Consider the following 27765-nt stretch of genomic DNA (forward strand, 5'->3'; position numbering starts at 1 on the left):
ACTAGAGAGGGGAGATCCTGAGTTCAAATCTGGCCTCAGACACTTCCCAGCTGGGTGACCCTGGGCAGGTCACTTGACCCCCATGGCCTAGCCCTGACCACTCTTCTGCCTTGGAACCAATACACAGTATTGAGTCTAAGACAGAAGGTGAGGGTTTGGTTTGTTTGTTTTTTTTTTATCTTTACAACCTTTCAAAGGGGAGACATTCTAAACAGACAATGAGCTGCTATCATTTTTGGGAAAATATGCATGAACCTTATTGAAATATCCATAATGGACGTGTGAAAGTGTTTACAGATCGGAACCACTTCTTCTCTCTCGTTGTCTGTGAGCTGCAGCGTCTCCAAGAATTTAATGGCCACTCGTTCCAAGGCATCTTCGGGCCACGGCTGAGAAAGAAAGTCATCAGAGCAAAGGTAAGTCTTTCTGTTCTTCTGCTATTTAAAGGCAGCGATGTCTACGGTCATTCATCGCACCGTTATCGAGTGCCCCCCAAATGCCAGATGCTGCTAAAGGCCTAGAGCTACAAAGGCAAAAACGAGAGGGGCTCCCACTGTAACCATGAGGAAACAAAGCCTAGAAAGCAAAGATGATGTCAACATATACAAGACAGAAGTGTCAACCCATCAGCAAGCGTGCCCGCGGACTCTGTGCCAGGCACTGGGGATATGGAGGCAAAAATGAGCCTTGCCTACCCAGAGGCCCTCATTCCTCTGGGCAGACACTCGTGGACATTCTGCTGGGGGCTCCATGGACACAAAATCATTCGCCCTCTAAATACTTTTCTGCATAAACATTCTCTCTCTCTCTCATCCCCCTTGAGAGTGGAGACTGCTGTGATTTTTGTCTTTGTGTCATCAGAGCCTGGCATAGTACTTGGCACATAGTAGGTGCTCAATACATGCTCCCTGCATCCATGAATGAATCACTATGGGCACTAGGCAGGGGACCAAAGGCTAGAGCACCAACTCTTCAGTCAAGACAGTCTCATGATGCCCGAGTTCAAATCTAGCCTCAGACACTTACTAGCTGGGTGGCCTGCCTGGGGAAATCACTGCACCATGTTTATCTCCAAAAAACAAGTTTGTTCATCACTTTTAATTCCCTCTTCTAGTAGAAGCACAGCAATACAATCTAAAGGAATGAGACCCGGCTCCCCTAGCTTCTGAGACTGAGGGGTTCTAGGAGAGAGAAATACTGGGGGATCAATGACCCCAAAGGTCGAAAGTCTAAGATGGTTGCAAAAATGAAACAAAGCCAATCTCTTGGCAGACCTGGAACCAGTCAATGGTGCAGCAATTGATGAGCGACGGGAACTGCCTCAGACGATTGCGAAAAGCATCTCCAATTGGGCTGAAGGCAACGACGACATGGAGGTTGTCTCGGCACTGATTCACGAAGAAGGCAAACAGGGCCAAAGGACTGAGCTCGCCATGTTTATTGCCAGCCTGGGCTATTGGCCGGACACCCTAAAGAACAGACGTGAAGATGGAAAGGATTATCGAAGGCTGCAATCTCTCTTCAAGAAGCATTTTAATCCCTTTTCCTCTCTCGATATCCCCACAAATTGGGCATTCTCTGCGTTTACCTAAAAGCCACAGTTTGTTTATGATCTTAGCTCTAAATATAATGTCCAATCCCACGATTCTGTCCATCAGTCAAGTCAGTCCACAGACCTACCACGTGCTAGGCATTTTGTGGGACAATGAGGAAACCTTGAAAAAAAGCAAACTTGCCTTTTTTCCCAACAGTTCAAAACACTAACAATGGTCAATAAATAAACCAATTAGGAGATAAAATGAGCCCTGAAAAGATAACAAAAATAATATGATTATCTCAATACATACAGAAAAAGATTTTGACAAAATATAATACTCGTTTCTATTAAAAAAAAAAACCACTTGAAAGCATTGGCATAAGTGGATTTTCCCTTAAAATGGTGGGAAGCATCCACCCCAAATCATTAGTAAGCATTATTTGTGATGGGGATAAGCTAGAAGCCTTCCTAATAAGATCATGAGTGGAACAAAGATGCCTATCACCAATATTATTTTAGAAATGGTAGCAAGAGAAATAAGAGAAGAAAAAGAAATTAAAAGAATCGGAATGGACAATGAGGTAATAAAACTACCTCTTTTTGCAAATGATATGATAGTATACTTGGAAAATCCTAAAGACTTAACTAAAAAGTTAGTTGAAACAATCATTTCAGCAAAGTGGCAGGGCAATAAATAATAAGAACAAACCCACTTAAATCACCAGTATTTCAATATAATACCCACAAAGTCTGGTCAGAAGACATGAGAGATACTTCATTTAAAATAACCACAGATAGAAGAAAATGCTTAGGAATATACTATCAAAACAAATCCAGGAACTACAGGAACATAATTATTAAAGCACTTTTTATGCAAATAAAGTCAGCTTTATGTTATTAGAAAAATATTCATTGTTGTGTGGACAGAGCCAATATAATAAAAATGGCAATTCTACTTAAACTAATCTACTAATTCAATATCTTCTCACATAAATTACCAAAAAATTATTTTATTGAGTTAAAAAAATAACAAAATTCATTTGGAAAAACAAATATCAAAAGTCTTAATGAAAAAAATATAAAAGAAGGAGCTCTATCTAGCATTTAAACTGCATTATAAGGCAGTAATTATCAAAACTATCTGTTACTGGCTAAGAAATAGCAAGGTGGATCAGTAGAACAGACAGGTATACAATACATAATAGGAAAAGATTAGAGTAATCTTGTGTTTGATAAATTTAAAGATTCAAGCTTTGGAAATAAGAATTCACCATTTGGTAAAAATTGCTGGGGAAAATGGAAAGCAGACTGGCAGAAAACTAGATATAGACCAATACCTAACACTATTCATCAGGATCAAGTCATAATGCATGAATGACTTAGATATAAAGGGAGATATAAGCAAATTAGAAGAACATGGAATATATATTAGCTATAGGATTTGTGGATGAGAATTTATGAATAAAAAAGAAACAGAGGGCATGATGAGATGTAAAATGGGTAATTTTAATTACATTAGATTAAAAGGTGTTTGTACAAATAAAACAAATGTAGCCAAGATTAGAAGGAAAGCAGAAAATTAGGGGAAATTTTTACAGACAGTTTCTCTAATAGAAATTATATCTCAAATGTATAGAGAACTTTGTCAAATTTATAAGAATATGAGCCATTCCCCAGTTGATAAATGGTCAAAGGCAGTTTTTGGATAAAGAAATCAAAGCTATCTATAGTCATATAAAAAAAGTTCTATATCATTACTGATTAGAAAAATACAAATTAAAACAATTCTGGGATCTCACTGGCTAAAATGATAGAAGGGGAAAATAACAAATGTTAGAGGAGATAAGGAAAAGTGGAGACACTAATACATTGTTGGTGAAACTGTGAACTGGTCCAGCCATTCTAGAGAGCAATTTGGAATTATGTCCAAAGAGTCCTGAAACCTAGCAATACCACTATTAGGTCTATTTCCTGAGGTGATGAGGGAAAAATGAAAATAACCTATATGTTCTTTTTGTTTCTGTGTTTTTTTAATCCTTTACCTGGTCTTAGAAACTATACTGTATATTGGTTCCAAGGCAGAAGAGTGGTAAGGGCTAGGCAATGAGGGTTAAGTGACTTGACCAGAGTCAAAGAGCAAGGAAGTGTCTGAGGGCACATTTGAACCCAGTACACCTCCCTTATCTAAGCCTGGCTCTCTATCCACTGAACCACCTAGATGCCCCTAGAACCTCTATGTTCTAAGATATTTATAGCAATTCTCTTTGTTGTGGAAAAAAACTGGAAATTGAGGGGATGCCCATCCATTGGGAAATGGCAGAACAAGTTGTAGAATGTAGTTTTGATGGACTATCAGTAAGAAATGATGAGCAGGTTAACTTTTGTTAACCCTTATCTTCCATCTTAGAATCAATACTGTATATCAGTTCCAAGACAGGAAAGCAGTAAAGGCTAGGCACCTGGGGTTAAGTGACTTGCCCAGGATCACTCAGCTAGGAAGTCTCTAAGGTCACATTTGAACCCAGGATCTCCTGTCCCTAAGTTGGACTCTCAATCTACTGAGCCACCTAGCTGCCCTCAGATTAATTTTTTTAACATGAAAAAACTTAAATGAAATGATGAAGAGTGAAATGAAGAGAACCAAGTTAATGTTCTATCTGGCAACAGAAATACTATCTGAAAAATATCTGTAAATGTCTACTTCCAGAAAAAGAATTAACTGGAACATGCATGAATGGTTTTACATATACATATATTTTTTCTTTTTTTTTTTCAAATGAGGTCTTCCCTAGTGAGGGAAGGGGTGAGATGGAAAGAGACAAGTTGGAACTTTAATGTAAGAAAAAAATGAATTTTTAAAATTCATTTGATTTTTCTTTTAAGATATAGATTGGAAAAGAGGGCTCCTGAAGTCCTTCCAATTCCCAGATTCTGTGATATGTGGACCCATTGCTTCCCATGATAACCCATAAGCTCCTTGAGGGCAGGGATTTTCATCATTGTCTTGGTATCCCCAAAGCCTCACACAGCATCCAACCCAGAGCACATACTTTATAAATGATTTTTCTCTGACCAATACCATCTCATTCATATCAGAACAGGAGCTGAATGGAAGACAGCATGCCAAGGAATTCCTGTGGTCATTTGGAAGACCATAACAATGGAAGCCAGTTCCATATTTCAGGTCACTAGTATCAGTTTATGATGATATCAGAAGATCAACAGAGACCAGATTTAGTTCAAGAAAGGACCTTGGAGGAAACTGAGTCCAAACTCCCTTGTAAACCACCAAAGAAAGCACCATAGGTCAGTGGTATCAAACTAATAGAAATCAGGCCACTAGTCTGCATATAAGGATCCTTGCAGGTCACATGCAACTTAGTTGAAAAATATAATTTTAACTCCCTTTTATTGCATTTTTATTTATTTTGTTAAATATTTCCTAATTACGTTTCTATTTGGTTCTGGCCATAGATAGTGCTATAGACTGCAAATAGCCCCCTGCCCTGAGCTGATCTAGAAGTTTTCAACACTTAGCCTTTCTCCTGTCTACAGAATCATAAAATAATTAAATCATTTGCCATTCATAAGACCTAGTAAACAAGGGTAAATAAATAAGATGAATTGTCTATCATCACAAACAAAACATCCGATTTAGTATCATGTCTCAAAACAGAGCTTCTTAACCTGATGTCCATTCATTTGCTTTTTAAAAAAATATATTTTGGTAACTGTATTTCAATAGAATTAAAATTCTTGCAGTCTTTTTACTTTATTTATAGACTTCCCCAGGGATTCATGACCTCAAGGATAAGAAGCACTGACATGGGGCTACATTTAAACTAAGTTAAGAGCTATTGAGTCTAACTTGCTCAAACAAATTTGTTTCTATGATTTTTAATTCACAAAAGAACTCCAACCAGACTGAATTTCATGAAGACATGAAAACGTGGCAAGGCTAAAAACCATACCTCCATCACTTCCTGTTTTTCATCTGCTGCAAAAATGTTTGGGACTTCTCCAGTGTTGAGCACACTGTCAATGTCCTCTAAGAAAGCTTCCTCCTTGATCTGGGTGTCTGTGATCAGAAACACCGTCTTCAAGCCCTTCATCCCAGCACTCCTCAGGAGTTGCTAAAAAGCAAAAAACAACTGGAAATCCATGATCCAATATGAAAATATGCCTGGCCTGTCAGCCCATGGAGTAGTTTCCCTCCACCTTCCCTTTCTACATCAGTCCAAGAAGTATAGATTTAGAGATGGCTGGGACCTCCAGGGTCATCTAATCCAATGTTCTCAATTTATAGATAAGGAAACTGAGATCCAGGAAGGTAGTTTAAAAGCCAGCCTTTGTTAAGTCACTGGCCCACAAGTAACTCCAAAGCTCAAGTAACCCTCAGCATAAGGACGGAGGAATAGTGTGGATAGCCAGCCCTGGCTGAGCCTCCTAAGTTGGTTCTTATGGCTGCCACCTGCCTGGGCCACGTATCTGCCCCAACTGAGTAGCCTCTGCTAGGCTGTCCTGGGACCCTGACTGAGACTGATTCAGTCCTTCATTCCCAATGCTTTAAGTTCTGAGTCTTGTGTTTGTGCTGGAGCAGTGCCCACCAATCCAAGTCAAGGGTGACAATGTCTGCTGGAGTCCCATCCCTACCTTATAAATCAGTGGGGTTACTACTGTTATAGTCCTATTTCTATCAGCACCATGGCCAGTGGTCTTCCACAAGGCGAGGATACTGGGATTTCCATCCACATTCTTTTTCTTTTCCCTTTCCTCTGCTGTGGAAGATCTCTAACATCCCATCCATCCATACAAAGTTTTCCCCTTGTGATGGGTCACTATTCCAGCTAGTTTTCCAATCTAAGATCTTTCTTATTGGTAGAGGGCTCTCTTGAAAAACATCTTTGGTAAAAGACTTTATGATGATTTTACCTTGAGGTCTTCTCTCCATTCATTCATCCCATAACTCTTGGAAATTTCTGGTTGAAACATGTACATTTTTGCCATAGATGTGGCAAGACGGGTCATAGATTGACGGCCACTTCCTCCCAAGCCAACAAGCAAAGCATTTCCTCCAGACTGCTTCAGGATGCGACAAATACGAGACAGGTGTTCCAGCACATACCTGCCATGGAACCATCATTGATGAAACATGTCAATGTCGAGTAAAATAAATTCTTTAAAATCACATAATTAATTCATAGCTGCGCTCTTTGTGGTGGCAAAAAAAATGGAAAACGAGGGGCTGCCCTTCAATTGGGGAATGGCTGAACAAATGTGGTATATGCTGGTGATGGAATACTTTTGTGCTCAAAGGAATAATGAACTGGAGGGATTCCATGTGAACTGGAAAGACCTCCAGGAACTGATGCAGAGTGAAAGGAGCAGAACCAGGAGAAACATTATACACAGAGACGGATACATTGTGGTTCAATCGAACGTAATGGACTTCTCCATTAGTGGCAATGCAGTGATCCTGAACAACCTGGAGGGATCTATGAGATCCCCCATTTTATCCACATTCAGAGGAAAAACTGTGGGAGTAAGAACACTGAAGAAAAACAACTGCTTGAATACATGGATCGAGGGGATATGATTGGGGATGTAGACTCTAAATGAACATCCTAATGTAAACATCAACAACATGGAGATAGGTTCTGATCAAGGACTCATGTAATACCCAATGAAATTGTGTGTTAGCTACGGGAAGAGTTGGGGGAGGGAAGAGAGGGAAAGAATATGATTCTTGTAACCAAGGAATAATGTTCTAAATTGACTAAATGAATAAATTTTTAAAAATCACATATTTATAGGTTATGTTTCTTAGGAAACTATATTATTTGCCCAATAAGAAGGGGACCACTAATGATAAAAAAGGATGGTTTCTGAACAGTAATTTCAGGTGGATAATTTGGAGAGAAAGGCAAAACAATATAAAAGTTAACTCTAGAACAAGAACTCTAAGCTTGGATCCATGAATGGATTTCAGGATTCATGAACTTGAATGAGATTTTTTAATGCATCTTAATTTTTACTAATCTCAACAGATGATTTAACATTTCCTTCAATTATTTAAAAATATTATTCTGAAAAGGGCACTATAGACTTCATGACACACAAAAAAGGAAAAGAACCCCTGCTTTAGAGAATGAATTATTTAGTAGGTGGCATTTATCCATCTTAAGAATTCTCCAGTCCATTCTAATATCTATGATCTCATAGACATGGATGTTCCCTCCATTAGTGCAGATTGCAACCCACTCTGTACATAGTATATGGTTCTCGTCAATATTCCTATAGGATCATAGCTATAGAATAATTTTGTTATTGTTTAATCATTTTCAGTTGTGTGACCTCATATGGAGTTCCCTTGGCTGAGATACTGGTTTGCCATTTCCTTCTCAGCTCATTTCACAGATGAAGAAACTGGGTTAAACAGGATGAAGTGACTTGCCTGTGCTCACAAAGCTGATGTCTGAAGTTACATTTGAACTCAGGTCTTCCTGTGCCCCAGAGCTCTCTTTGCTGCACCAACTTGCTATCTCATAATAATAGCTAGTGGGGGCAGCTGGGTAGCTCAGTGGATTGAGAGTCAAGCCTAGAGATGGGAGGTCCTAGGTTCAAATCTGGCCTCAGACACTTCCCAGCTGTGTGACCCTGGGCAAGTCACTTGACCCCCATTGCCTAGCCCTTACCACTCTTCTGCCTTCGAGCCAATACACAGTATTGACTCCAAGATGGAAGGCAAGGGTTTTTAAAAAGAAAATAATAATAATAATAATAATAGCTAGCATGTATATGCTTTAAGGTTTGCAAAACACTTCACATATGTTATCTCGTTTGATTGTCACAACAACACGCAGAGGAAGGCAATATTATGATTCTTATTTTATAGGTGAAGAAACTGAAGCAGACAGAGGTCAAGTGGCTGCTCAGGGTCCCATAAGGGTCTAGGGCTCAACCCAAGGTCCAATGCTCTATCCCCTGGGCCATTTCAAGAACTAGAAGGAAATCTTGAAGGCCACTCTGTACAACCAACTCATTTTACAGACTAAGGGAACAGACGTATCAAAACAAAGTTCTTAGCTGCTAGGTGTCTAAAATGGGATTCGAACCCAAGTTTTACAGTCTCTAGGTTCAAAGCCCTGCCCCCTGTACCACACTACCTCCCTCTCCACAGAGAATGCAGTCGATATTCTGGAAGTCTTCCTCTATCTATTCTAGGCACCCGTGTGCCAGGCATTGCTCTAGGTCCTGAGGAACACAAAGACAAAGATGGACCAGTCTATGCCCTTTAGAAGCTCATGTTGTTCCCAGAAAAACTACGGGGAAGCAGCTCTGTGACTACTAAAGAGATCACACAGCTCTCTGGACCATTCACAGACTGTCCGTGTATTAGCTCTTGCAGGGGGATGAGGGCACACCTCCCAAGAGCCCACTCTTAGCGATTACCACACTGGCAACTGGTCAACGACAAGAATGCCGTTTGTTCTTTGACTGGTCGTTTAAGCTATAACTTCTGTTTCAGAAATGGAGAAATCTCTTCACCTATCAAAATGGTGATTTGAATAGCAATGGGTTAATCAATCAGGAAGTGCCCGGCCTCTAAAGATGCTGAGAAATAAGTAAACAAATAGAATTTTCCCAAAGAGAGACACATAGTAAAAGCCTGAGAGGACAGTGAGGCCTTGGTCCCCAGTGAAATCACCGGAAAATGACGAGGTTCATTCTTGTCTTGTGGGTCTGGTTATATTCATCCAAGCACAGTTCCACCACATCACTGAAGTGCTGAACTGAAGGAATTTCTATATAAATCCTTTCATCTCCTTCAAGATCTGGATTCATGTAATCCCCAAACAGAAGATTTCTTAAATCTTCTTCTTGCACCTGGAACAGAATAGATAAACTATTGGTTAATTTTTTTTTTAAGAGACAAAAACCAAATCACTAGCACCAAAAATGAAAAGGGTGAATATACCTTTAAGGAAGATGAAATCAAAGCCATTATTAAGAGTTATTCTGACCAATTATATGCCAAAAAATTAACAATTCAAATGAAATAGGATACTTGTGAAAATATAAACTTCCTAGACTAACAGAAGAGGAAATAAAGTATCTAAATGCAGCTACTTTAGAAAAAGAAAGTCAACAGGCCATAAATGAGATTCCTAAGAAAAAAAGATCAGTATCAGAGATTTACAAGTGAATTCTATCAAACATTTAAAGATCAGCTAACCCAATATTAAATAAATTGTATAGCATTAGAGGTAAAGGAGGGGTCCTATCGAACTCCTTTTATGAAACAAATATGGTGCTGATACTTAAACCAGGGAAAGCAAACCAGAGAAAGAAAATTATAGGCCAATTTCATTAATAATTAATTAATAGACAAAAAATTCTAAAGATCGCTAGAAGACTTCAACACTATATAGCAATGATTATACATTGTGACCAAGCAGGATTTATACCAGGAATGTAGGGATGGATAAGTATTAAAAAAATAATAATTTAAATAAATATTTCTAGGTTTGGCTCTCAAACTACCGAGCTACCCAGATTCCCCAAAAATTCTTTCTTTTTTATCTTGGGAATTTACAAACAAGACTTCAAGGAGTCTACAGCCACCATCAGACTACTAGAGGGGTCCATGACATAAAAAAGAATCCTGGTTATTTTTTCTTTCTTTTAGTTTGGCACAGAAATGAATTCTGATCAAGAAAGGACCAGTCTGATGAAACCAGTGCTTGATGGTGTCTCTATGGCAAGATGATCCCTTACCGGGGCCTTTTCCTTCTTCAGATGCGAGAAAACGCTGTCAAAGTTATCTTTAAATTGGTCCTTTATGACAGTCTTGATCAAGGTAAACAGCCAGGCTCTGTCCGAGTCGTCCACCAGACGGTCATAGAACACCCTCAGGACCTCATGCACAAAGAGCCGCACCATCGTTTGCTTGGTCTCCACCGAATCCTTGTTGATAAGCAAACAGCCCAGGATGACTCGGGCGAAGTCCCGCAGGTTGAACGTGTAGTGAGACTTGGCTGGAGTGGGCAACAGATTTTCCATGGATTGTTTGTAGATCTTGTGAAAAAAAATATATTAAAAAAGTCACAAAGCAGAATGGAACAATTTTAATCACAAAATCCATCTTTTGTAATATGAGACACGTGAGCAAATAATGCAATCAAAAATGGACATGGATGTTGAACGTTAAGGTTTCCAATGCCCCGGATGGGCTTAAACCACATGAGTTAAGTATGCCATTTTGTGGATGAGAAAACTGAGATTTATAAGATTTTAAAGTGATTTGTGAATGAATGAAATGCACTTATTAAGTGCTTCCTCTTGCCAGGCACCATTCTAAGTGCCAGGGACACAAATACAAATAAAACCAAGTTTCTAAATTAGAAGATAACAGAGAATAGCAGAGAATGCCAAAGGCATCCAGATACTGACTTGGTTTGCAAGAAATGGCAGAGTAGGGGGATGGCCTGATTCCAACCTATCAGAGCCAAGAGTTCTTTCAGGGAGCTGAGTCCTAGTTCTTGGAGGAGAGGAGAAGGAATCCTGAGTACCAGCAGCAAGATTTAGGAATAACCAGTCAATGCCAAACAGCAGAATTTCAATTCAAGTCTTCCTGTCTTCAAATCCAACACTACCCACTTCCCTCCACTGATTTCCCCAAAATAAGCTATATAAACCTTTTGAAAATGCATTGAACAAGACAGCTTGGTGGCTCAACGGATAGAGTACCAGGCCTGGATTCCGGAAGACCTGGGTTCAAATTTGGCCTCAGATATTTCCTAGCTATGTCACAGCTCCAATTACCTAATCGTATTGCTTTTTCTGTCTTGAAATTGATATTTAATATCCAAGACAGAAGGGAAGGGACTTTGTTTTTTAATTCATTGATCACATTGGATTCTATTGTGGCTAGGCTGCTTAGGCCACATCGATCGACATTCAGCCTAGCACACAGGCTACATGAATAAAAACTATTCAATATCATCCATTGACCCAAGTTGCAGCTGATCAGGTCCCTGCTATAGACAGAAACCAATCAATTGGCTATTCCCCTTCCTTCTTTTTAAATAAATTGGATTGATACTATTTGGTTTACTGTCACCTAGACTTCCCAATATGTTCTTCTCCCAGTGCTTTCCAGGGAGGAACAAAGATTTAAAAAGAGGGGGAAGTAGGCTAGCAAAACTAACCCATACATAAAAAAAGGCTGACATTGTATGCAATATTCCATACCCAGAGTCCACCACTTCTGCACAGTTCATTTGCTTTGCAGGAAAACAACTGACAATTTAGGCTGAAGCCCCTTTACCTCAAGGATAAGGATGAGAATAATTTATCAGCCCTGTCTTTGGAAATTACTGAGTCCTAATGTCTTTTATAATTAGAGCCCTTCACCCTTTTCCTCTCTCTCTCTCTCTCTCTCTCTCTCTCTCTCTCTCTCTCTCTCTCTCTCTCTCTCTCTCTCTCGCTCCCCTCTCTCTCTCTCTCCCTTTGTCTCTGTCTCTCCCCATCTTTCTTTCTCTCCCTGTCTTTCTTTCTGTCTCTCTCCCTATCTCTCTCTCTCTTTCTCCCTGTCTTTCTGTCTGTCTCTCTCTTTCTCTGCGTGTGTTTCTCTGTCTCTATCTCTCTGCATATCTCTGTCTCTTCTCTCCATCTGTTTTTCTTTGTCTCTGTCTCTTTCTCTCCCTATCTCTCCCTGTCTGTCTCTGTCTCTTCTCTGTTCTCTCTCTGTATCTCTTTATCTCTCTCTGTCTGTCTCTTCCTGTCTCTGTTTCTCTCTGACTGCCTCTATCTGGCTCTCTCCTTCCCCCTTTTGTTATGTGCTTCCTATGTTTCAACCCCTCAATCTTTTTTCCTCTTCCCTTGACCTTCTTTCTCCCTTGCTCTCTCCCCCCTCTGAGTCTAGTGGGCCTATAACTAGGGTGAGGAGCTGTGGTTTCCTCTCAGGCTGCTAAATCGAAAGGATTCTGGCTCGCCTGCACTCCAAGAGGCCAGTAAGATCTGAGCACAGCACCAAAAGAATGGGAATGATCCATTTAAACTGGAGATAGAGGACCTTCTCACCTAAGTAGTTACCCAACCCGTAAGCCCTCCTCTTCCCACTTGGGGTAAACGTCAAGCTTCTTGCCCCAGTTTTCTTGACCAGGTACAAAGACTACAGGGATATTTAGCATATTTTGAATTGAGTACAATCTTACCATGTCCATTTTTTTAAACCCTTATCTTCCGTTTTAGAATCAGTACTATGCATTGGTTCTAAGGCAGAAGAACAGTAAGGTCCAGGCAATGGGAATCAAGTGACTTGCCCAGGGCCGTACAAGTAGGAGTGTCTGAGGCCAGATCTGACCTCCCAGCTCTAGGCCTGGTTCTCAATCCCCAGAGCCATCTAGCTGCCCATCTATATCCATGTTTTAATCTATAAAATAGAAGAGTTCATAGAATCATGAATTTAGCACTAGAAAGGCCCTCAAAGATCACTTTGTTTAATTCCCTAATTTTACATTTGAAGAAACTGAGGCTCTGTCAGATGATTTTGGGGAGGGAGGAAGGGTTAGGGTTTAGGGTTCAGTGTTGCTTTATACTTGAGTGCAATCCAGGCACATTCCCCCCCTCCCCCCAGCAGGTTCATGGCCATTTCTCCATGCCAAAAAAGATGAGGCCAAACTTTAAATTCCTTATAAAAATTCAAGGCAGCAGATCAAAATGAGTCTAAATTTACTTATTTTATTCCATTACTTCTTTCCTCAGTTAAATTTCCCCCACTTTTTGGCAGATGTTTACCACTAAAGCAGGGACAGAAGGCTTTACGGGGCTCTTGGCAGCCCCTACTGACCCAACAGTTCTAGAGAACTTTCTACTCCTGGGCTCACAGGCCTAAATTTCTCTTTCCTGTGTCCTAATTTAAAGGATTGATTAGGGCAGCGAATGCTTGGAGCAACATGGAATCATAGATTTAAAGCTACATGAGACCATTGGAGGGTGCCAAGTCCAGCCCCTCATTTTAAGGAGCATGAAGCTGAGGCCCCTAGAGTCACACGAGGTAGCCTGCCCAGTGTCACATAGCGAAAAATTATCTAGAGAAGGATTTGAACTCAGATCTTTTTGACTCCATGTCCAGAGCCTGTCCACTAGGGCACACTGCCTCCTAAGAACTCTTCCTTGGACTTAAAGTAAAAAGGATTATGCCTCTTCCAGAGTTGGGGTATGGTCTCAGGCCAGAGGGAAGGGACAATTTAACGAAGGAGAACGGCCAGCTGAAGGGAGTGGGTCACCAGGTAAAAGTTATGCCAGGAGAGCAGGCTGTGCCCGCCCAAGAGGTGCAGCTCTTACCCTGGAGGAGGCTGAGGGGAAATGGGGGCCCATGAATGGGCTCTACTGTCATGGGACTGTGAGATTGAGGGAGAGGAAGAGTTTATTATGCAATGCTGTGGAATGCCAGGAGACAGGCAGGGCAAGGCACAGGGATGGATGATAGCCATTTCCCGAGAGCAAATCAGTGGTCTGGGACAAAGGCCGACCAGCCCCACCCTAGTTACGGCTGTTCTTCCTGGTCTGTTCAAGCCTGCAGGACACATCCCTGAAGTTACTGGCAACCATCATCATCAGTCGTCATCATCAGCAATACACATGAAGTCCCTACTTTGGGCCAGGCCCTGCGCTGAACACCAACCAAGGAAAGGAGGATAACGCGGCACACTTCCTCCTCCCACATGAGCAGGGGGAACCCAGGAAGGGAACCAGGGGAGCCCCAATCATCTGGCCCCAAGAAGGGAACCAGGGGAGCCCCAATCGTCTGGCCCCAAGAAGAGAACCAGGGGAGCCCCGATCGTCTGGCCCCAAGAAGGGAACCAGGGGAGCCCCAATCATCTGGCCCCAAGAAGAGAACCAGGGGAGCCCCAATCGTCTTGCCCCAAGAAGGGAACCAGGGGAGCCCCGATCATCTTGCCCCAAGAAGGGAACCAGGGGAGCCCCGATCGTCTGGACCCAAGAAGGGAACCAGGGGAGCCCCGATCATCTGGCCCCAAGAAGGGAACCAGGGGAGCCCCGATCATCTGGCCCCAAGAAGGGAACCAGGGGAGCCCCGATCGTCTGGCCCCAAGAAGGGAACCAGGGGAGCCCCAATCGTCTGGCCCCAAGAAGGGAACCAGGGGAGCCCCAATCATCTGGCCCCAAGAAGTCTCAGGCAGCACCAGGCACTCACCTCCATTGTTCCATTGACAATCTGGTTTCCCACAGCAAAGTACTCCGGTGTGAACTCATTGACCCGTAGGTATATAGCCACAATGGCGGAGAAGATTCTGACCATGGTTTCATCACTGAAGGTGTTAATGGTGCAGATGTTGAAGTGACGGGTGAACCGAGGGGTGACGGGATTCCTCCCCCCTCCGGGAGGGCCCATGGCGGCGATCAGCTGGATGTCAACCAGGAGGATCTTAGTTGTGTCCTTCAAATCGTACCTTCCAAGGACATAAATACTTCAAAATCCATTCTAACTCTAACTGGACGGTGCTGACTCCGGAGTGCCCACAAAGGCCGCTTCTGACCGTCCCTTGTCTAACAGAACAGGGGAACTACTTCTCAACCAACCCCGAAATAAGGACTCAGGTCTGACAAGGATAATAATAATAACAATCAACTAGATTTGTAGGGCACTTAAGGTTTGTAAAGCACTAAATGCTGAAAGCAAGGTGCTATTGTTGACCCCATTTTACAAATGAGTTAGCTGACCCAGATAGAGGTTAAGGGACTTGGCCAAGGTCACACAATTAATAAGTGTCTGAGTCAGAATCTGAACCCAAGTCTTCCTGACTCAAATTCATTCAATTCAATTCACTCAAATGCCCAATCTTCTAGGCCACACTGCCTCCTCAAAACTGGGCCAAGAATTACTCAAGGACGAGAGAATGCAATTTAAGGTGGTAGAGGAAGCATAGGCCCTAAATGCAAGTTCTTTCTCTCAAGATTTATTTGAAATTGACATCCTCATGCATTCAATATGGCAGACCCTCACTTATGGTATAGCATGCTGGGTAACCAAAGTCTCAGTGAACTTTTGTTCCCAATGCAAAGCAGTGCTGGAGGCATCTGAATGTGGCCCTTTGCTTTTAGACTCTTGTGGAGTATTGTAGCATATGGTTATATCACACATATTTACCAAGATTTTAAAAAATAATGTAACATATTCAACTACATCAGCAGTTCTTAACTTTCAATTTGTAGCAATGAGAATACATAATGCATCTCAGGTATTTACATTCCGAATCATAACTGTCGCAAAATGACAGTTTGGAAGTAGCCACCAAAATCATTTTTTGGTTTGGGGTCACTGAAACATGAGGAACTGTATTGCGGGGTCACGGCATTAGAAAGGTAACTACATGGTTCCCTTTAAAAAAAAAAAACACCTTAATTTCACAATACTGTGTATGGTTCTAAGGTAGAAGAGCAATAAGGGATAGGCAATGAAGGTTAAGTGACTTGCCCAGGGTCACATATCTAGGAAGTGTCTGAAGCCATATTTGGATTCAGGACCTCCTGGTTTAAAGCCTATCACTCTCTTCACAGCTGCTCTTAGAGATCAAGTAAAAAACCCAGGCCCTCATTGTCCAGAGAAAGGAAGTCAGGCCAAGAGAGCCAACATGATTTGGATAAAGACAATGTTCTTTCCACCAAAGTGATATTCCTTGGCAATCAGAGCCCTACCTTGAATAGAGTTGATATTAACCCTGAGGCGTCTTCATTTTTCTTTACTAAAAAAAAAAAACCTTACCTTCTATCTTAAAATCAATCTTGTGTATTGATTCTAAGGCAGAAGAACGGTAAAGACGGCTGGGTTTGTACCCCAAAGAGATAATAAGGAAAAAGACGTGTACAAGAATATTCATAACTGCACTCTTTGTGGTGGCAAAAAATTGGAAAATGAGGGGATGCCCATCAATTGGGGAATGGCTGAACAAATTGTGGTATATGTTGGTAATGGAATACTATTGTGCCCAAAGGAACAATGAACTGGAGGGATTCCATGTGAACTGAACGACCTCCAGGAAGTGATGCAGTGAAAGGAGAAGAACCAGGAGAACATTGTGCACAGAGACTGATACATTGTAGCACAATGGAATGTAACTGACTTCTCTACTAGCAGCTGTGCAATGATCCAGGAAAATGCTGAGGGACTTGTGAGAAAGATGCTCCCCACAGCTACAACATTTCTCCTCTCTCTTTTTCCCTTTTCCCTATTCTTCTCCCAAACATCTGGCTGTGGAGAAGCAGATGGGGAGAACACCAATTACCCCAGGTCATCAAAGGATGCTAGCAAGAGGAGAGCAGGCACAGATTGAGCTAGCTGGCCTGCAAGGTCCCTGCCCTCTCCATGAGCCTAATTTCCTTTGTCTCCACCTCCTGCCCTATCTAAATAGTCTTCCCTCATCATGTGTGTCCCTGGTGACACACTGGAATAAAAGCCGTTTCTCTTCGCAATGAGGGTTTAAAAAGTCCCAGAGCAGGTTTGGGTGAGGTCTGCCATGGGTGTAGCCAGTGAGAGCCAAAGGCAGCCTTCTAACTAGCCCCGTGGACCTTTTGGAGTCAATGACTCAGTTGGAAAGAAGGGAAACATGCCACACCTGGAGCAGCCTATGCCTCCTGAGTCTAGAAGGTGCCTAACCAATGCATGACATGTATAGCGCCCGAGCTAGAAGGGTCCTCAGAGGCCATCTAGTCTAAGCTCCTCAGTTGACAAATGAAGAACATTGGCACACATGGAAGTTAGATGACTTGCCCAAGGTCACCCAAGATTGCTGAAGTTAAGATGTGAACTCAGGTCTCACGATTCCAAGTTCGGTGCTCTTTGCTGTCTACAAGAACTGACTAAGAGGGACCAAAAAATGGGGCCAAGCCACAAAACTGGTCCATCCTGTACCGGAGAGAAAACTGCAAGAATAAGAGGAAAATGTCTTAGGAGAAAAAATGGCATGGCATCATCCATCTGATCTCTGCACTCTTCATCCAAGGTCACTTTAATTCCCTCCTATTCATAGATTTAGAGCTGGGTCCAACCCAATGGAAGGCTGGTCTTTGATGTGACCCCAGAGCTGGCCAAGACCAGACACTGAGTCTCACTCATCTGGCTCAGCTCACACAGGTGCAGACCTGGACATGAACCCAGGTCCTGTGGCCCTAACTTGAGCAATGGAGAAGAATAATCACTTCCTAAAGCTTGAGAACACCATCAAAAGATGGATCTCTTGGTTCCAAGCTTACTGCGGTTATCACTCCCTAAATCAGGGAGTGAAGCTCAAGGCTAGCGCGGGGCTTCCCCGTGCCTGCCACAGGCGTCCTGGGCACTGAAGGCATTAGAGAAATACTTCAAAGTTTACAATCTACAGACGGGAGCGAGGGCAGGGTTTGTGATGGGAGGTGGGAGGCTGAGGAAGAAAGATGGAGACGGAGGACGGATAATAAAAGAACGATGGGAAAGGTGAGGGTCAGGAAGGCAATAAAGTACTCCCCAGAGTCCCAAGAAAGGCACCAGCCTCATTTCACGGAGGCTGAATTACTGAGCAGAATTACTGATGCCTGTGTTTCATGGCTGTACATAAACATGGAGGCTCACAGTGCAGTTAGGTAGATTCTACCTGATGCTGATAAAAACAAATTAGAGTATCCAATAAAGTCTCAATGACCAGTCCAATCTGTCAGGGTCTTCTGGCCAGGCATGCCAGAGGGCTATGCATTTCCTTAATAAGAAGTTTAGAGCCCAAAGGGATCTAGAAGGGGCCCCTCGTTTTACAAATGAGGAAACAAAACCAGAAAAGAAAGCCTGTGAACCAGTTCTCATCCCCTCACCCCTCAGAACCAGAAGGAGAGAAAAGAAGGATGATTTCACGAGACCAATCATGACCTCATTTAAATAGTTACCAATTTCCATAGTCAAAAAACTGACGTAATAATTCAATAGGTGGCTGAGCTCCATATTTCTCCAGTGCCGGCATATTCATGTCATCTATAAATATTATGCACTTTTTTCCCATCGGAGGGCCAAACACACCTTTGCGTCTCTTGTCCAGCCTTGCCATGATAATATTCTAAAGTGCAGACAAGAAAGAGGACTGAATGTGGATTATTATTATTATTTATGTTAAAAAGTAGTCTCAGTAATTGTAAAAAATTACAAATAACCACAACAATAATTAATTTTCTTTGTGCTTATTGATGATGCTTACAGCCTAAAAGGTCAGATAATGTCAGAATAAAATAACAAGAATTAAATGAGTTATTTTCGATAGTGCCCTACAACCCACAATACCATTTTGTTTTTATTGAAGAGTACTAAACTTGAAGAATTAGTTTCATTTAATTCATCAAGTCACAAAATCACAAAGTTGGAATAAAGTAATCACCAAGTATTTACTAAGCGTCTACTATGTGCCAGGCACTGTGCCAGGCCGTGGGAATACAAGACAAAGGAGGAAACCATCCCTCCTACCCTTAAGGAGCATTCATTCTACCCAAGAAGTCAAGAAGTACATAGAAAACAAACATGAAGGAGGGTGAAGCCAAGATGGGAGAGTAAAGGCAAAAAACTTTAAAATAATTGCTCAACAATACAATGATCCAGGACAATTCTGAAGGACTTGTGCCAAAGAATGCTAACCCCTTTCAGAGAAAGCATATTGGAGTCAAAATGCAGATGAAAGCATATGTTTTTTCATTTCTTTATTTGGGTTTATGTTTCGGGGTTTTGGTTCTTTAAGATTATTCACTTCAAAAAAATGAACAATATGGAAATATGTTTGGCATGATAATGTGTGTATAACCCAGACTGAATCACCTGCCAGCACCGGGAGGGGAAAAGACACGGAGGGAGGGAAGGAGATAAGTTCGATCCTATAACTTAGGAAAACTTGGGTGGAAATTTTTTTATACCATGTAATTAGTAATAAATAAAATAAATAAGTAAATATTTGAAATAATGCCTCAAAATGAATTCTGGAGGGGCAGTACAGGCCGAAACATTCTCACACAAGACAACATAGAAAGTCAGGAGGAAGGTTGCGGCATGGGGCTGAGAGCAGAGTGCAGGCCATACCCAGCAGGTCTCCACCCCAACAAGCCAGCATAGGCTTAGGAAGACTAAATAAGCAGCAGCTTGCTGAGCTCCCAGCTCATACACAATTAGGGGGTCGGACAACTGGTCAAGAGGAGACTTTGCTGGCGTTGCATTGCCCATACACCACTTCAGGTCATCCTTCCAGGGTGAGGAGGAGTCCTGGCACACCAGAGCTTGTGGCCACAGGGGAGTGAGGACCCTCCTCAGAGTTCCAAAAAGGAAAAAGTGCTTGTGGTCACTCAAAGCCCAGCGCCCAAGCCAGGAGAGCAGTGACCACATCTTTTGGCCCAAAATATTTTAGCACCTCTTTTTGTGGTGGCAAAGAGTTGGAAATTGAGAGGCTGTCCATCAGTTGAGAGACGGCTGAACAAGATGTGGCATATGAGAGTGATGGAATACTATGGAGCTATAAAAAAAATGATGAACAGGACGATTTCAGAAAGATCTTTATGAACTGATGCAAAGTGAAATGAGTAGAACCAGGAAAATACTACACACAGTAACAGCAATATTGTACAGTGATCAACTCTGAATGACTTAGCTATTCTCAGCATTACAAAGATCCAGGACAATTCTGAGGGACTTATAAAAAAATATTATCCACCTCCAGAGAAAGAACTGATGAGATATGAATGCAGATCAAAGCAGACTTTTGTTTTTACTTTTTTATTTTTCTTATGTTTTATTTGGAGAGGAGTGACTAATATGGAAATGAGTTTTGTAGGACTGCATACACACAGCCTATATCAAATTGCTTGTCTTCTCAATAAAAAAGGAAGATATAGAGGGAGAGAGAAAATTTACTCAAAATTCTAAAAGTATTCAAAATTTTTAAAAAAGAAAATGCTCGTTGTTTTTATATGTAATTGAAAAAGACTTTTTAAAAAGTAAAATAAAAACGTGCCTGACTTGTAAAAAGAAAGAAGGGAAGGCAAAACAAGGCAAGAGAGGGAAAGGGAAAGGAAGGGATGGGATGGGATGGGATGGGATGGGATGGGAAAAGAAGGGATGGGAAAGGAAAAGAAGGAAAGGGAAAAGAAGAAGGGAAGGCAAGGCAAGGGAGAAATAAAAAAAATGAATACAGGAGCTAGAGACTATCTGATCCAACCTGTTTTTTACCAGATAGGAATCTTCTCAGCAACCTATCTGACACAAGATCTTCTAGCTTCTCCCTTATTTGCATTGATGACTCATCGTCCTTGGAGAGCTATCCTGTAATCCTCTGATTACCTACCTTGGTGTGTCAGTTTTATTTATGGGATTAAATGCCAATGCCTCCCAAAGGCATCTGGGATCAAATACAAACTCCTCTCTTTGACACATCAAGCCTGGCTCCACTCCCACCTTTCTAGCCTGATCAGGCAGTCCCCCTCCTCGTGTCTTCAGCAATCTGGACAAGCTCAGTTTTCCTCACCCACACAGACCCCATTGTGTATAAACTGTCCCCCATACTTTAAATACACTCCCCCCTCATCCAGAATTATAGGGTGATACATTTAGAGCCAGAAGAGACCTTATTAGGCCGTCAAACTCAATCCCCTCCTTTTGCAGATGAAGAAACTGAGGCTGAGGAGGTTAAACAGTTTTCCCAGTATCACACAGCTATTATCAAAGGTAGGATTCAAACCCAAGTCATCCTGACTCTCAGTCCAACTCATTTTCCCATGAGCCACATCACTGTCTCTCACCCTTTAAATTTCCTTTCTTTCAAATGCTACCTCCTACTAGCCTCAAAATTGCCAACCCCTCCCCTATTCCCCCAACTAGTTTATTTGTATGTATGTGGAATATACCCATATGTATATAGTCTCCTCTCTCTCCCAGCAAGCTCCCTGAGATAATTCTTGTCTTTGTATTACCAGAACCTGACTCAAGATAGCACCTTATAAATGCTTACTGACTGAATGATCATTATTCAATTATTTTTTTCTTCTAGTAACTTTTTGGGTTTCTTTTATACCATAATATTTCTTAATCAAATTGAAGCTTTTCCTCTTTTTTTTTGCTCTTTTTCATTCTTTTTTTCTTAAAGGTGAATTTCTTATGATGAAGGTGTTTGGGTTTTTTATTTGCTTGTTTTTTTGGTTTTTGTTTGACTTGGTTTATGGCTGGATTTGAAGGAATGAAGGAAACCCAGCTTCTGACCAGAAATGTACCAAAGTAAAAGGATAACTTAAAACAGAGAAAAAGAAAATAATTCATTACAGAAAAAACAGCAGATACAGAGAAAAAAATAGCAAACAGCCATGAAGAGGTCACAGTACAGGACATAAATACTAGGAAATAAAACAAAGTGATGAAAAAAACCTCATAGAATAAGGGTAAATACATAGCAACAACAAGATCTCCAAAAATATTAAAGGAACTTTAATAAGAACTTCCAGAAGGACTTTGTAATTGTTCAGTCATTTCAGTGATATCCAACTGACCCCATTTCTTGACAAAGATACTGGAGTAGTTCACCGTTTCCTTTTTCAGCTCATTTTACAGATGAGAAAACTGAGGCAAAAAGGATTAAGTGACTTGCCCAGGATCACACAACTAGGAAGTGTCTGAAACCAGGTTTGAATTCAGGAAGATAAGTTTTCCCAACTCAAGGCCAGTGTTCTATCCACTGTGCCTCCACTGTCCTTCCAGAATGACTCAGAAGAACAATAAAAGAATTAAAGAGAACAAATTGGGGATGGTAATTAGAGTCCTCAAAGAAACAATTCAAAACAACAATCAAGATAATAGGTTGGAATAAATATTGCAGATTTTCTCTAAATCAATGGAACTCTCTGAAAAAGAGGCCTACCAGATTCAGAAAAAAAACAAAACTGTAGAGATGGAAGAAGGCTATTAGAACAAACCAAAAGATGGCAATGTTGGAATCTGAAATCTAAAAAAAAATGGAGAAAATTAAAGGATCTTAGAATTATTGGCCTCCCAGAAAAATGCAATTAAACAAAAAATTTAATGTCATATTTTAGAAAATCATGCAATAAAATTGCCCAGAAAGATTGGAAACAGGGAAAAGTATACATCAGTGAAATCCATCTGTTAACAACAGAGAGAAAACTCAAATTTAACTCACAATGAAATACAATAGCCATGCTCTAGGATTTCAACTTTAATGAATCTCACAAACAGTAAAGAGAAAGCCCTTCATACACCAAAGATAAAGAGCTTATGTGTGATTCCATGACAAATGCTATCAAATTCAGAAAAAGACTGAATGTGTTATTTTTTTAAGAAAGCAAATGAAATCCCTTTATGACTCAATGTAACATATAATTCAAATCTGAGTTTGATCTTCAATGAAAAAGATAGATTTTTATTATAAGGAATTTAAATCATTCTGAGTAAAGAAGCAAAGGCATTTTGAAATGTAATTTCATTGAGCAAAAAAAAGATACTTAAGAAATTAAACAAGACCATAGTGTATGAAAAGACAAAGGAGACAACCTATCCTTAGTACATTTAAGACATCTCACCTAAGTAAGGGACAGAATGAAGAAAGACCTTTTACATGGAAAGGCCCTGGGCAAGAGGATCAAAAAGTACCCAAGGGGTAGGGAAGAATTAATTTCTATTTCATGAAGTGTGGGGTCCCAGGTGAAGGTCAATCAAACACATAGGGAGGTGAGGAAAAGTAAGAAAGAATCTACAGACACATTCATAGCCAGGCTGAAAAGAAGATGACAAGACAGCCCTTTTTAGATGTCATCCTTGGTCTGTTGAATTTTAATAGAATAAAGGCAAGATGTTTGTTGTCAAAGCCATAAAAGAAAGTGGATGGGGATTATTCTAGAGGTTAGATGACATGATTAGGGGAGAATAATTAATAGAATCAAATGACTAAGTATATGTAAAGTGCTTTGCAAGCTTATAGTGCTATATAAAAGCTATTATTATTATTATTATTATTATTATTTAGATCAAGAGTTCTTCTCTTTGGCCTGATCATTTTTATATGGTTTGAAAAATGGGTGTTCTTCAACCTCTAATACCACATGACACTAGACATGTTGCCGTTATCCCAAAGTTATGACTCAAATCAAATAGATTGTTTGTGAATCTATTACCTCAACAGGAATCTTTTCTAAAATACTCCCAACCAAAAGACCTCAACTCAAATTAAATAGCTAAAGTAAGAGGGCAGCTGGGTAGCTCAGTGGATTGAGAGCCATGCCTAGAGTTTGGAGGTCCTAGATTCAAATCTGACCTCAGACACTTTCTAGCTGTGTGACCCTGGGCAAGTCACTTGACCCCCATTGCCTAAGCCCTTACCACTCTTCTGCCTTGGAACCAATACACAGTGTTGATTCCAAGATGGAAGGTGAGGGCTTTTATTTCTAAAAAAATTATAATAACAAAAATAAATAAGTAAGTAAATAGCTGAAGTGAGGGGGATCCCACTCTCTACAAAGAGATATTCCCAATTTGGAAAAATCCAATTGCTAAGAAATTTTTCTTTATATGGAACCAAAATCTGTTACCCTATAACTCTCCTCCTCGGCTCCTACTTTTGCTCTCTGGAGACTAATGAGAACAAAATAAATCCTGCTTTTACAGTCTAGTACTTCAAATTCTTGCAAATATCTATCATATCCCTCCCTCCATATCTTCTCCTCTCAAACTTAAAAATCCCTGGTACCACATGATTTTATGAATGATTGAGTTTCAGGTCTCCTTACCATCTAATCTCTTCCCTTTGGAATACACAAATCATGTTTGGAGGAACGTGAGATCAGCTCATATGGAGCACAATTTTAACACTGAAGAATTCTAGGAATAATAAGATATGGTTGAATAGGCTGAATCATAAAATAGAATTCTAGAGGGCTATAAATGCCAGGCATGAACACAGACAATGAAGAGCTAAATGCTTGATGAAGAGGTAGCTAAATTAAAGAAAGAAGAATATACTACATAATATAATGTACTTATATTATATATATAATATATATAAATATATGTATTTATATTATGTTTATATATTTGTTATATATTACATATGTGATATATTTATATTATATAAATATAACATATTTTATTGATTTTCATTTCACCTGAATCTGATTGGCACTGGTCCTTGCTGAGAAATTAACGAAAAATGGAAAATATCGGTCCCTTTCCAAATGGTTCATAAGCTTATCCTTCACATAGACTGATTTCCCAGTACCTGTTGGACCCACGAAAAGGATTGGCCTTTATATTTAAAAGGAAAAAATAATAAATAAGATCAGTCACAATGAAAAATGCAGGAAAAAGAGACTCTTCTATTGTCAACCTAACAGGAACTGAACAGTCCTCTGTGTATAATTAGAATTTGCTCCCCAGAAACTCTCTTTCCCAGCTTCCCATGTTCCTTCTCACATTACATGCTAATGTAGGGAGGATATAAGTTTTGTGTAGCCCCACCTCTCTTTCCCCTGATCGCAGCTGGGAAAGTGGGCTTTATGCCAAGTAGGAGAATCTACACACTTGGGTTTATTTTTTGTTAGATAATTGGGTTTGAACTTCTATTTCTTTTAGTTTTTTTCTTTCTACTTCAAGTGAGTATTAATAAACTTTATAAAATATAATACTTGGAGTTATTGGATATTAATTTAAATTTTACACCTGAAAAGAAACAGTTATGTGAAGATAATAGAAAGGACACTCAATTTGGAGACCATGAAATTGGAATCCTATCTCTACTAGTAGCTATCTATCAACACTGGGGCCTAATTTTCCTCAACCTGAAAAGTGAGGGATTTCGATGAGAAAATGACTGGAGTTATTTTGAGTTATGATCTAGTAAGGAAAATGCTACCCTTCAGAATGTTGAGATCTTTAACAGGTCTATGGAAAAACTCTGCACCCTGGCTCTGTAGCCTACCACCACAGTTTGTATTCTTTCCTTAAAATGAGGGGCTTAGATAAGCTGGGATTTTAACTTGGGTCCATGTGCTTTTTTCATGTTTTGATAACTACGCTTCAAACTAATGTTTGATAACTATGTATGTTTTTCAACTATGCTCCATAAGACAATATGATTTATTTTGTTTTCCTATGTATTTTGTATTACATATAAAACAATGTTCTTATAAGAAGGGGCACATGGGTTTCACCAGACTGCCTAAGGGGCCCATGAAACAAAAAAGGTAAAAATTTCTCAGAAAAAGGATCTCAAAGTTCCTCCTAGCAATAAAATTCTCAATAAATAAAATGACTAAATCTGGAATGTTAGATTATAAGAGAATCACTTACTTCTCATTCCTAAGGCATAAATCCATTAAAAACGTGTATCTGATTGTGTCCATCGTAGGGACTATAATTTCTTGAATCTTGATCTTCTTATCTCCATAAGTACCAGTTTTAATTAATTCATTCCAGGGGACCCAGCGGCCTCGGTTCTTCAACTGCCAAAAAAATAAAATTACATATGGTTAAATCTGTGGATATAAGGTGGTTGAAATTTTTTCTTTATTGTTTACTTTTTTAAAAAAACCTTACCTACTATCTTAGAATTAATATTAAATATCAATTCCAAGGCAGAAGAGCATTAATGACCAGGCAACTGGAATAAAGTGACATGGCCAGGGTCATATAGGTAAGAAGTGTCAGAGGCCAAATTTGAACCCAGGACCTCCACTGAGCCACCAAGTCATCCCCTCCTTATCATGTTTTTTTAATTATTCTATTTGCTTTGGAAGCTTTTAGGTGTACTTTCTTCTGAATTGTTTTACTTTATAGCTAAACAAAAGCCAACTAACTTTTAAAAAATTCCAATAATCAAAATTAACCCAATTTCTTTCATTTTAGATTCCACTCCTATCATTAGCTCTTATTGACCCACCATTTCCAATTTCTTCAAAATCCCCTTCTGCAAGTAAAAATATGGTGAAAAGTAAACTCATAAGATTCCAAGCAAATATGTGTTGAATCTTGGGGAAAGGGGGAGCTTCCAATTTCCAGTTATCTGAAAAATGAAACTCATCAGTCAATAAGCAGTCAGTCAATAAACATTTACTAAGCACTTCTTCTGTGCTAGGCATCATATTAAGTGCTAGAAATACACATTTGAAAAAGAAAGCCCTCAAGGAGGTTATAATTGAATAGAATGAATTAATGAAATCAGAATAGGTGTATTGCAGTTACTTTGAAACCTTGTGTAGAGATGCCTTACATTAGACAATCAGAAAACAGTGGGTTTCAATCAAATTTCAGTCTTATTTCCTATACATCCAACAGGGCTTGGTATTTAAAGAAAGCCTGTGAAATGTCTCTCAGGAAAGTAAAGAATGACATCTGGTTTGCACTGCATCCAGATTAAATTACTAATATCCAGATTGGGTTTGCTTAAAAGATCCTGCTTAATTTAAAAGTGGAGAAGCTGAAATTAAGTAACTCACATCACCCATTAAAGAGATACTCAAATCCCCTGAGTCACCTCATCAGAAGAAGCCCTGTGGAAGTATTATCAACCAAAAACCCATTGGGGGCTTTGCCCAAGTGACTTAGAATATTTTAACTTGCCTCAATTTCTCCAAGCATTATTTCCCAACAGAAATAAGCATCAGTGCCAAGGATTGGGTTTCCTGCTCCCTCTTCCCAATATCTGGTCCCACTTGACGCAGATAAGAATCCAACCAGACTCAGTGGCCCATTCCACTGGAGCCTTTCCCCTGAGTAAGGCTGGCTTACTCTACTGTCTCAGCCAACTTGATCTTGAGGTCCCTTGTGCCATCTCTGCGATCTCAACCCTTACTCAATCTCTATTAAGCTCTAGGCTCAGAGGCCATGGCCCTTCTCCATCTTGGGCCAGCTTTAACCCCCAACCTCACATGCTGGGAAATGCCATACCTCATACATATAGTCATAGACGAGGCCTTTTTCTTCAAAGTTGCATTCCCATTTGCCCACCCCAGGAGGCACTGGGTAGTCTTCATTCTTTCCTACTATAATATCTCTGATAAAATGGTCAAAGACAAGACGTCCATCTGTGTCACAACTTGCTCCAATGGACCAAATCAAGGAGAAGATGAAAGAGGCCTATTGTGACAAAATGAGAATCAACATTTTTAAAGTAAATTTTTATCAACATTTTCTGTTCATCTCTATCATTATTCCC

The 27765-nt window shown here is 40.2% G+C and overlaps 1 protein-coding gene across 3 annotated transcripts in view; it reads right to left on the reverse strand.

The window, feature by feature from the left end:
* Window positions 1-27765, reverse strand: part of DNAH12 (dynein axonemal heavy chain 12) — a 182034-nt gene that overhangs the window by 61729 nt on the left and 92540 nt on the right. For 2 of the 3 annotated variants that reach the window (XM_056804277.1, XM_056804276.1), the window contains exons 36-46: window positions 27498-27686; window positions 25902-26053; window positions 24719-24857; window positions 18473-18639; window positions 14760-15015; window positions 10316-10615; window positions 9246-9424; window positions 6470-6662; window positions 5509-5670; window positions 1275-1469; window positions 256-389 (exon numbers count right to left, since the gene is read on the reverse strand). In XM_056804277.1, the coding sequence (XP_056660255.1) occupies window positions 256-389; window positions 1275-1469; window positions 5509-5670; window positions 6470-6662; window positions 9246-9424; window positions 10316-10615; window positions 14760-15015; window positions 18473-18639; window positions 24719-24857; window positions 25902-26053; window positions 27498-27686 (2066 nt within the window). Of the gene's footprint in view, window positions 1-255; window positions 390-1274; window positions 1470-5508; window positions 5671-6469; window positions 6663-9245; window positions 9425-10315; window positions 10616-14759; window positions 15016-18472; window positions 18640-24718; window positions 24858-25901; window positions 26054-27497; window positions 27687-27765 lie in introns of those variants that run through there. The other variant, XR_008913335.1, reaches the window with a different exon arrangement.

This window comes from Monodelphis domestica, chromosome 7, assembly GCF_027887165.1.
Source record: "Monodelphis domestica isolate mMonDom1 chromosome 7, mMonDom1.pri, whole genome shotgun sequence".
NCBI lineage: Eukaryota > Metazoa > Chordata > Mammalia > Didelphimorphia > Didelphidae > Monodelphis > Monodelphis domestica.